Source organism: Opisthocomus hoazin, chromosome 4 (genome assembly GCF_030867145.1).
Source record: "Opisthocomus hoazin isolate bOpiHoa1 chromosome 4, bOpiHoa1.hap1, whole genome shotgun sequence".
Classification (NCBI taxonomy): Eukaryota; Metazoa; Chordata; class Aves; order Opisthocomiformes; family Opisthocomidae; genus Opisthocomus; species Opisthocomus hoazin.
In genome coordinates, this window is record NC_134417.1 from 8,954,294 (window position 1) to 8,965,851 (window position 11,558).

Genomic DNA, 11,558 nt, shown 5'->3' on the forward strand with positions numbered 1-11,558 from the left:
GATGTGAAATAAAAACTCCTCAAAGTTAGCTAGAAAATCCAGAGACTTGCTCCGGGTTATGCTTTAGACTACCAGTTAATATGCTCTTGCTGCCTGCTCAGTAATTTGTTGGGAACCGGGAAGAAGAATCCAGACTTGGCAAGCTGGTGCTGCAGACAGATTTTGTCAGATGAAATCCCAGTAGACATTAGTCCAACATCAACAGCTCCTGAGCTATCACATGGGAATGCACAAGGAGATAAAATGAACGTCCTAAAGGGTGGATCCTCTGTTTTAAGGGGCAGAAAAGGGAATCTGGCTAATGTAAATTTTTTTCTTTTCTCTGTGTAGTCATTCAGAGCAATGATGGAAAACACTGGTTCCAAACACAGATACAATTCTGTCCTTCCTTGAATTCTTCATTTAAAGTTGCTTAACTCTTCTCTTGCTTTTTCCTACATGTGAAGAGAGGTTAATCCTATCTGCCTTTACCTCAGAGGGATTGTGAGGGCAGAGTTTGGAAAAGAATTTGCTGTCTGTGCAAAGAATCCACAAGTGACTGCGGAGCGGGGGGGGAAAACCCCGGACCTACCATTGGGAAACTCCAGCACCAGTCATCTACTTTCTGGAAGTGGAGTGTCCTGTTACATAAACATCCTTGAAGCTTTGCAGAAGGGGTGACATTCACATCACGTATGTGGGGCCTGACTAATTGGGCTTTGTGTGTGAAGAACAGGGATGGAGAGGATAAGGAAGTGAAATCCCCGAGGTGCACACTGGGCCTCCTTCTTCCCATGGCCTGTACTGTTGCTTACGTGTTGAAAAGGGGTCTCAGAGCCTCCTGTACCACTGAGCTGCTGACTGGGAACTCTCCGAGCCCCGTGACCCAGCCTGCATCCTGACACTGCCCTCCCCAGTGGTCTGGGAGGCATCCTGCTCAGCCCAGCAGCCAGCAGCAACAGCCCCCAGCAGTTGCTCAGAGAGTACCCACTGCCCAGAAGTTGTTAATGACCCTTCATATAAAATCTGCGTCAACTCAGTGGTCCTGGTCTATTTATGCATAAACAGCCTGCAGACAACACAGCTCTCAGCTGCTTCTACGAATAGTGGGAGAAGGGGGCTGCTGACTTCAGGAGATCCGAGTTGCTCCCTGGGGAAGTCTGCACCCTTCCACTGACTATGTGGGGAACCAAAATCCTGTGGTTGCTGCTTTGATGGCCGAAGTTAAGTGGCACCAGCACCCCTCCACACAAAACTCACTTGGTACCCAGGGCCCAGTTCTCCACAGCCCCAGGCCTTGTGGCAAGGAGAAGCTGCAGCATGAGCTGAAAGTCACCGCTTTGTTTTGCATGCGTTTTCTAAAGCTTTGTCACTCGTCCCAGGCAAAGAAAATAACCTGTTTCCTCCTCCATCTCTTCATGGAAAAACTATGTACAGAAGGCATGTAAATAACTTCATAGTGTCTACTATAAAATTCACATGTATATTTTTTCCATATTGTATGAGAAACACAGAATAATGGTTTGCAGGTTTTCCGTTCTGCATAGCAGCTCTCAGGGTAACAGGTCAATAGCAGTTGGGAAGGCAGTGAAAAGAACAGTTTCAGAAGCTGAAAGGGCCAGTGCTGAACTGGTTAGGAAAGAGTAAAATCTGAATTCCCAACTCTTTTTCTTTTCACAGCTGTTAAGAGTTCAGTGGGTTGAACTGCAATCCTTCAAGTTCATCTGTTGACTCCAACACAAAACTATTATAAACTGTGCCCTAAAACACGTGATGAAACATTTCTTGAGAGCTATTTATTCCAACTGCAGCAGAGGAAAGTTTTCAGAACACTCGGCATTTGGTGGAGGAAAGGTCTGCTGAGCTTTGCAAAAGGAGGAATTATTTGCATACCAACGTAAGTTGCTTTTTAAATTTTTTCCTGCATCATTTCATAAAATACTACTTCTAACTTTCCTCCCTCCATGGAAACATGGTCTAGTAGCACAAAACTGTGTTTAAGTGCCTAGCAGAGTGTTTCTATGTAGTTTTCTTTCTTTAATCACACGGATTGAGGGTTTTATAATTCAGCATAGAACTCCACACGATTTAACGTTACCTGTTTTCTTTCCTCTGATATTTTCTGTGTCTGAATAACAGTTCATTCACTTACAGTATTAATGCAGAGGTACGATACACTGCAAGCTTCAATCAGGTGTGTGTTTTGCAAGCTTAAGATTATAAGTAGCAAGGAATAGTTTAGGAGTATCTTTTTTTCAAATATTTCTTTTACATCTTTGATCTGAAGTTTGATCTTACGTATACATACACATTCTCCTCCAGGCTTTAGCTGGGGTAAAACACTTTCCATGCTGAAGATGGACCATGCAAACATGACCCAAGCCATGCTTAATGCTGAATCCCGCAACACGGAGAAGAACAGCAGCAACGAGTATTTTTACATTCTGATCGTTATGTCTTTCTACGGGATCTTCCTGATAGGGATAATGCTTGGCTACATGAAATCCAAAAGAAAAGAGAAGAAGTCCAATTTGCTTCAGCTTTACAAAGATGAGGAGAGAGAATGGGGGGAAGCTGTGAAGCCTCTACCAACCATATCGGGGCTGAAATCTGTCCAGATACCCATGATGCTGAACATGCTGCAGGAGAGCATGGTGCCGTCCCTGTCCTGTGCCATCTGCTCAATGGAAGGCAGCAGTGTGAGCTCCGAATCCTCCTCCCCAGATGTGCACTTCACCATCCAGGAGGAAGTGCTGGATGCTGAACTGGGGGAAGTGTCAGAGACGCTCCTCAACGAGAGCAGCGAGGGATCTGCAGAAAACATCCACAGGAACTCCTAGCACTTGCAGGGCTCCCTTGGTCAGCTGCCAGAGTGTGAGTGGACCTCCCACTAAGAACTTGTGGTTCTGCTTTCCTGCTCTCCAATGAACTCTGAACAGGTATCTGTGTCCCCGGGCCCGAGGTGTTCCTGAGAGCTGGCAGGACAAGGAAGCAGTCGTACCCAACTCCAAAGTGTAATTTGCACATAATTGGGATGCTTAGTTTTAATTTTTCCATTGTTATTTCTTACCAAAAGAGCTAAGAACAAGGAGAAAATGTATATATTTTCTGATGAGGTAGCTATTTCTGGCATGTCTCTGCATATTTCAGATTTCTGCAAATATCTGGGAAATGTTTAGGGAAGTTACCCTAATGAAAGTTCTTGGTTGTTAAAAGACGGTGGGTAATGCTCATTCACACAAAACTGTGATAAACTAGAAGTACTTTTACTGTGGTTTTCCTACAACAAACCACAGCCAACAGCAGATTTGCTCAACGAGGCCTCAAAAGCTGAAAATTTGTCGATGCTGTAGTTGAAGGGAAATTGCAGCATGGCTGGACAATGACCATAGACACAGAAAGATATTCAAAGTAAAAAAAGGCACCGAATTTCTAGGAGGTTTGTAAACCCCAGTTTCAGATCCATGCCACTATGTCTATCTTTGCTTAAGTTGTACCTGTACTGGCTGGGTCAGGTTCACCACCTTCTGCTGCAATCCAGCCTTTGACTGAGTTACTAGTAGGAAAAGTGGTTTTCTGTTTTGCTTTTATGTTTTTTTAAAGGTATGCACATTTGATTACTAAAGGTGAAGATCTATAAATTAAAGATGACGTTAAAAGGTCTTTGTTACAAGGTGTAAGACGTGGAAAGGCTTGAACAAATGCTGCTCTGTTACACCCCCTTGAAAAATAGGTGGAATTCAGAATAGAATTTAACCTAGCACGGGTGAAATCCTGGCCCCGCTGAAGTCATCAGCTGAGTCTCCTCCGGACTTCAGGGGACATGCACAAGATTTTGTGCTCCTCTGTGGAGTTAAATTCTCCATTTGAGGTCAGTACAACTGTACCCATTTACATCATTAAAGAATCTAGACTTTCTGCTCTATTTAAGCCAGTGTAGATAAATATTTCATTGCATCTTTTTTTTTTTACTCAGCTCGCATGTGACACATGCATTTCTATAAAGTCATTAGTAACTATTTTTTAAAACCACCACAAAATCCCTCCCCCCCCAACTTAATGGTACTGTGATTTTTTCAAATGCTTATAAAATTAGTTACTAAATTATTGCACTGTTAAAAGAAGTAGTGTTAATACTGTAGCAATGTATGATTTTTCTCAATCATAACTTATATTTCATAATAACTTATTACAATGTTTGGATTAGTTCTGAAGCATGAGGGCTGAAGAGCCTGAACCTAAAGCATTGCACGGCAAAATATTTGCAAAATGTCGCCACATATTTCCTGCGCTAAAATAGCTCTGTGATTTATCCACTGGCATTAGAGCTTGAGAGACAGCTTGAAAAATATGAACGCTGAACAGCAGGAATGAACCGAGGCAAGAGTCTGGTGTGCTTCTGCCATTTAGAAGGGAGAGCTTGGCTTTAGGTTCGCAGGGTTAATGTGATGCAGCCTGCAGAGGTATCGCTGTCTCTCTCCGAACACAGCAGAACAAAGGCTGCGTTGTGCTCAGAAGGGGCCTGATTCCTTCGGACTGAAGGCAGTGGGAGTTTTTCCATCGACTTCAGTGACCTTTGGATCAGACCGTATAAAGCTTTTTGGTAGATTAACTCCAAAAAGGGGGTGTTTTAAGTTTGAAAGAAGCCAAATTAAGTTTGGCACTTTGCCTGGAATCACTTGAATCCTGAAACTTTCCAAATGAGACAGACATGCACGAGTTGTCACATTTTCCATTGCTTTCTCCTTTTACTTTTGGTATAAATGTATTTGCATCTGTAAAAACCTGATGTATATAATTCCTAACATCGAGTTGTATATAATTGTCTCATGTATTTAAAGTTTATTGTTTCTACTGGCACTAATTTTTATTTAAATAAAGAAACACAATTCCTGGAAAAGTTTCCATGTTTGTTCACTACGTCAAATAGGTTTCCAGTAATGAGACAGGGCAAAATTTCTACATCATCCTTTTCTCAGCCTCGTCTTGAAACGATTCCTTGTGTTTGACCGTACTGCAGCGTTGCAGGCTGACCGCAGGGCTGAGCCGGGCGCTCCAGGTCTGCCTGGGGTCTGTACTGGCTCTCTGGGGCACTGGGCACCCTCCTGGCGCTCAGCTCCTGCCGGTGTGCAGGCAGGGCTGCGGGGATACCCAGCGGTCTCTTGCAAAGAGCTGGGGGTGCTAGTGAGCCATCGAGGGGGCTGGCAAAACAGACAAGCTACTGTGAAACCTTTTTTGTCACTTATCCTCTCAAAAAGTCTGCGTTTTGAGTTTTGGTTTTAAATTTGCACTGTAGCAAACTGGGTGTTAGCACTGACATTATGGGTAAGCAGCTGACACAGGTCTCTGCTCCCACTGGATTTCCAGTACATGGCCATGTCACACTGCTGGCTTGGCCACAGGCTTTGACCCTGGGTCTCATCGTTGCTCTGTCATTTCCAGCATTTGGCATAGGGGACATTTCAGGATTCTGGCTCTGAATGCAGGGTGGAAGGGTTTAGAGGCAACTTTGCAGTTCCGTATCTCCTTCAAGCTGTGATAGTACGTACAGGGTCACAGGCACTAGCAGAGACCTACTTGCGTGGGGCAGTTTAAGGTTGTTTGAAAATCCAGGTTGCTATAAGGTTGTATCTGCTCGCTTTCCCACAAAACCTGTTCCCTGTGCTCTGCTCTCTTCACTGACTCCCTGTTAAATCATGCTGGGGCCTGTTCAGAAGCTGCTGTGGACCTAAAGCTACCCATCAGCAAGACTGCATTTCCCTCCAGCACTGTAATCTCCCGGGACACCCACAGTGTCCTGGAATAGCAGGTCAGTAATGTTGCATCTTCTGCATTTACCCATGCTGCTGTCTCAGTGTTTCAGTGTTTCCATTGCCAGATAATGAATCAAGAGACTTCTGACAGCACTGGTGATAAGAAGAAAAAACAGGACAAAACGTAAATTACAGCTCTGCTTTATGGATCAAAAAGCTAGCTTATTCCAGTGGTTCCTTGCATTAAATTGAGCTGCTATAAAGGGAAACACTGTGTGCTTTGGGGTCTGTTTACAACTGAAGTGAGCTAGTAAGCACGAAAATGTTGCCACCTTCTTGCAGAATGTCATGGAGCTACCCTTAGCCCATGGGGTTCAAGAAAGTATGTGTGATAGTTTGGTATGTATTTGTCTTTGTACTAATTAGTACTTTGATGGCACCAGGGGAGAAAAAAAAGCGCAAAAATATATGTTAGCTAGACAAGTTAATTGGATGTGCAACTGAATGCAAAGACGCTCTGAAGACAGCCCGGTGACCCGAGACTACCAGGTAGCTATTGTTCCAAAATAAAAGAAGTGCTATTAACCTTGAAAAGCTACAGATGGAAAGAATAAAATTGCCCACATCAAGCTTGTTTCAAAATCCTTTTGACTACTAAAGAAAAAATGGTAATAATAATTTTATTTTTTTTAGAAATGACAGCCATTTCCAGTGTGTTTCAGTAACTGAGTTAAATCAAGATTCACAGCTAATAGATCTTGGCTTGAGGGCAATGATAATTGATTGTAATTTGACTTGAATGGACATGATTTTATTTTTACAAGTGCATTCTTTCTTAAAAGAACACAGCAATTAGGCTCCCACTTCTTGGCAGTGCTACACCTTGTATGTTTGCTGGAATAATTAATGCATATCACCTTTGATAGAACAGGAAAAGATAGCCTCGTGTGGCACGTGGACATGTTATGGCTCCAGGACCTACTGTAAATATGAGACAACTGTGAAGATTATCACATGGGGATCTGTGATAGTAGCTGGCTGGTTTACAATCCTAAATCCTACCAGTGGATCACAATCAGACGCACCTGTGCAGTTACTCATTCAACAGACTGAACCAGCCGAACAGCTGCAGGGAAAATGCAGACCTCGTCTCTTCCTCAGGCAGGGGATGTCCCAGGCTCTCCCATGACTGCCGTGCTCTGCACCAGGTAGACAGTTAACCAGGGAGGGAAGGTTAAGGAATACCAGAGAATCCACTTTCCCAGGGCTTGAGCGCAGGTCACAGATCGTGGCAAGAGTGAGCCTCCTGTTACAACTCATTGCAAAACTCTCCCCAGCTTGGCCATCTCACAGTGGGTTCCCCTGGATCTGTCCCTTTCTCAAACATGCTCCCACACCTACCCAAATAATCAAATCAATTCTCAGAGAGTTGGAAAGAAAGGAAATGGATCAACTATAACCAGTCATTTCTATGTCCTCAGTGCATGATGTTGGACAAGGGTAGGTGTACTGCTCAAGGAGGAGGAGCACACAGGTCCCCAGTGCAGACTATCAGGCACTTTTATGAAAGCCATGTCAGCCAAGAGAAGATTAAACCACCTGACTTTAATTTTAATCTAAAAATTTCAAGACCTTGCAAAGATGGAAGGAGTCCCTGCCACATGGTAGATGAGCATTCTCAGAGGTGCTCAGAGTTGGGTGCCAGACCAGTTCGTTGTGCCAGATGCAATAGTGCCAAAGCTGGCCCATACTCTGCTGTGGTTGTTGACCTACCATGCTCATGTTACATGCTTTTAGGACCTTGTTCTAGTGGGAAGGTTATTTCTCCCTGAGTTCACAGTTGCATTTTAGAATTAAAATACGAGGTTTGGATCTAAGAGGCATAAAAATTAGTAAAATTGTTTAGGCTACTGGATTTTAAGGACTGATTGTATGCCTCTGTGTATTTGCTTGATTTGCTTTTGTATTCTTTCCATTTTCACACGCCTCTACAATTCCTACCGTATACAGCCAAAAATGGCCGCAAGATGAGCTGCCTTCTTAGCATATTGACACTTCTGTATCCATCTCAGCTAGGGAAGAAAATGGAAAATAATACAAAATCAATGAGCACCAGAGTTGTTCAAGGCTTAGTTTTGTTTTAGTTTGGGTTTGGGTAGGGTTCCAATTTATTTTAGGCCAGGTTAGACTGAGGGAAATAATTGACTAAAAGCAGGATAATAAAGGCTATTGAATGGCACATTACAGGCTATGTTCCCGTCTCTCTCCCTGGGTGATCTGTTTAGCTGTCCTATGCTTCACTTGGTTATCAGATTATGCTATTTATGTTCCTATCTGTGAGAATATGATCTGTTCTTGATGATAGACATGAAATGCTTGTGATTCGAGGATGAAAGATAAGGTATAAATACAAAGCATTAGCCCATCTAGGAACAGCAACCGTTTTTGCCCCTCTTAATACTATTAGATGCTAGAGTAGCCACTGGCAACAAATGACAATTACTAGCATGTGTGACTATCTGGAAGAGCGCAGCTTACCCCACTGGACCTCCTCAGGTCAGCAGAAGCCATGTGACAGGGTGCTTTTCCTCGGCTGATATGAGAGGAGGTGCCGGTGAGCAGGGCAGCAGCCATGGGATGTGGGAGACTAAATTCAGTTCTCTCTTCTCCTCCAGGCCCACTGTGGTACTCTGGAAAAGTACTTGCTTTGGCTAAGACTGATTTGCAAACTGTAAACAAAAGCACATCTTCGCTGCCTAAGGCTGACGTGATAATAACTACACTGAGACTCTCAAGGTGCCGAGCTCTGAAAGAAAGTGAGAAAAGACGGATGATTTGTTTGCTCTTTGTACTCAGAGAAGGAACCACAAAATTAAAGAACTTCCTCTGGTGTGAACTCCGGCTGTTGAGCTGGGGCCAGCACGTGCTGCCTCCGTCGCCTGCAGCTTACCTATGAACGCTGGGACTGGAGCAAGCCTGCCGTGGTGCTGGGCCCCAGCCTAGCCCTCCCTGGGACAGCTGCATCTCATCCTGGCAACGAAAATGTTAGGTGAGCAGTGCAGGCAAGAGGATGTGAGACACACAATCTTCACAAGAGATTGTGAATTCTGTCCTAGAGAATGCACAGAAGACCAGTCTTTCCTTCATTTCAGAAGAAACGTAAACCATGCACCTCAAGGATGTGTATCCTCCTTCTCTCTATTCAGAGCACAATAAACTGATCAAGCAAGGTTTCATCTGAGAGAGAAGTGAGGAGGCGAAAAAATGCTGCTGCTGCTATTTTTTTAGTAACAGGTATGGAGCTGTGTAGTAGTAGACAGACTACCCTTGAGTGTGACACAGACAAGCCCCAGTGGTGCCTCTTTCAAGGCCTTAATGGAGCACCATCTCATCATTTTCCTTACAAATACCTGATGCTACAAAACGACCCATTGCTACTGCCAATCCTGTGAACAACAGCAGGCTAACGAGTGTCAGTAACTGCTTTCCAGCATGCCAGCACTGTGCTTCTGCTGCACTGGGAAGCAGAGAACACTCTTGACACCTGTAAAAGCATGGAGGGGTACTGGGACTGCTGAACGCCCGAGTACCACTGGGACATTTCTTCAGAAGTGACTTTCCACACAGAGCACTGCAAGAGGGCACTGCGGGAAGTCTGGGGTTGTGCATGCATCCTACTCATATATGTTAATTTTGATCAGTTGCACAGGACTTTACACCAAAGGATGCTGATAATGACCTTTAAATTGCTGTTGACTTTGGTTAGACGGATGTTATCTAAGAAATGACAGTATGGCACGTGGTAGCACCTACCCATATTTACAGAGGAACTGCTCATTGTGCCTCCACCAAAGGAAACAGCAGCAACAACTCTGTCACATTATCTCACTAGGGGTCTAGCTATTCAGTGTTAAACATAATTAACTTAAGTCATCTGTAATTAGCTGCTCTTTGGCCAGGATGTGTATCTGAGGCGGATTCTCACTGTAAATTTTTTTCTCCTGTATTCGTCAAGAGTGAAAAGCCAGATGAAAAGGCTTGTGCAGCTTACCTCTGCGGGGAGCCATCCTTAGGGAGGTGCAAATGGCTGCTGAGAGAACTACCCATCATCAGTCATCATCATGCTGCGGTGGCAAGACAAAATGTTGCCTTAGGGCTGGCTGCTCAAGTGTTTTACTGCTTCAGGTGAGCTATAGATACTGTACTTAGTGGTTGGGTAGATATTCACATATGTACTTATGCATTAGTATTATATTAAAACTCATGAAGGACATTCAAAATATCACAGGGTTTCTTCTGTCAGTGAAAAGAATTATTTCCACAGCTTCTCTTCCATGACCTTTAGTTTGTCTTGTAAAGTACTACCATCAGGAATGACAAGAATATTATATTCATATGGAAAGAAGAGAACATAATATTCCTATGGAATAGGCAGAGCTTTGGGATTAGAAGTGTCCTGTATGGGAATATTTGTGAGATACATGTGTGCCAGGGAAAGATCACAGGCCCAGGAGTTCAGAGTAGAAGTACTAGACTTTGAGTCTTTATATTTATGATGTCTAGACAGACAGTGAATTTTCCCTCATTTTTCTGTAGAGAGCTGGGCCAGTTTGAGCTGGGAGTATCCAATAAATGGAATTCTATCTGTATGTATGTTCCTGATGTGCCTATGTTTTTCCCCTCACTACCATTTTTCTACAGGACTGTAGCCCAGGGAACTTACTTTTTTCAGGCCTCTCCTTATCTTATTTTTCTTTTCTGCGTAAAAGACATAGCTTAGGGGACTTAAGTCGGGATGAATGTGATTTTTTCTATTCCTTGGCATTTTCTAATGCTGACTGCTACCATCACTTTTGAGTAGCGCAGTACGTGCTTTCCTAACTGCTATACACGATTCACACAATGACATATGGTTAACATCAATTTTATAGGGGCCTGGAAGAGCGAGGGATTGTGTTAATTTTTCCTGTTATAATGTGGGACACAGAATTTGTTACTTCTACTGGGGTCACCAGTTCATATGCAAACCCAGGACAGGACTAGCCAAGCTCGGCATGGGGATTTGATGGCTTTTGCATGGCTGGCTCTGTGAGACTGGTACCCTCAGCCCACTGAAAGGGAGCAGGCTGAAGACAAAGAGCAGACATTTTATGCTTCAGGCTGCAAAAGCGGCAGCAAGCCTGTCGATTGGGTGATGTGAGTTAGCTAGTGAAGTCACTGGCTGTTGAGGAACCAGTGGAGCCTCCTCCCCACTGACCTCTCAGCCTAATCTGGTGGGAGCAGTGGTGAGACTGACCCTCCCTAGCTGGTATCTACTCCCCCAAGCACAGTCCCAGCTGGCACCACTCACAAAAGTCTCCCGGGCCATCAGGGTGGAAGGTACAGGGGGTGACCAGCCCCTTTCTTACGCTGACCCAGGTTTTGGAGGCATGGACCTTCTTCTCACAAACGTTAGAGGCAAAGTGGCATCAAGGTTTGGTGAAGGGAAAGGGAGGCTGCAGGTAAGATTTGGGGAGATAACCCTGTGTGCCCCCCACCCCCTCGAAGCCAGGAAGTTGTCTTTCAAACACAATGTCACTCCCTTTCACTTTTTTTTCTTTTTTGTTCCCTCTGGGCTCTGGAAACATGCACTTTATTGCTACACAGCAACTTCCCTGAACTCTATCTGGGAGATTAATGGTTTATTGAAGAACAGGCAGAATTTAGACTGTCATCAAGAGACCCATAAAAGTAAGCATGTAAAAAGTGTTATGGAAACAGAGCGTGGCCCCTTGGAGTTTTCAAGGGTGGAAGCTGGGCTATACACATGCCCTTCATCCAGCTCCT

At 44.1% G+C, this 11,558-nt stretch overlaps 1 protein-coding gene across 1 annotated transcript; it reads left to right on the forward strand.

The window, feature by feature from the left end:
* Positions 1 to 1,815: 1,815 nt before the first annotated feature.
* On the forward strand, positions 1,816 to 4,868 carry KCNE4 (potassium voltage-gated channel subfamily E regulatory subunit 4). Its single transcript, XM_075417311.1, has 2 exons — positions 1,816 to 1,876; positions 2,302 to 4,868. Exon 2 carries the CDS (start codon positions 2,328 to 2,330, stop codon positions 2,817 to 2,819), a length of 492 nt encoding a protein of 163 aa, XP_075273426.1. The 5' UTR covers positions 1,816 to 1,876; positions 2,302 to 2,327; the 3' UTR covers positions 2,820 to 4,868.
* The last annotated feature ends 6,690 nt before the right edge of the window (positions 4,869 to 11,558 follow it).

What these genes read in the sequence shown, in the direction of transcription:
- KCNE4 (XM_075417311.1), top strand. Translation starts at nt 2,328, where the DNA reads ATGCTGAAGATGGACCATGCAAACATGACCCAAGCCATGCTTAATGCT.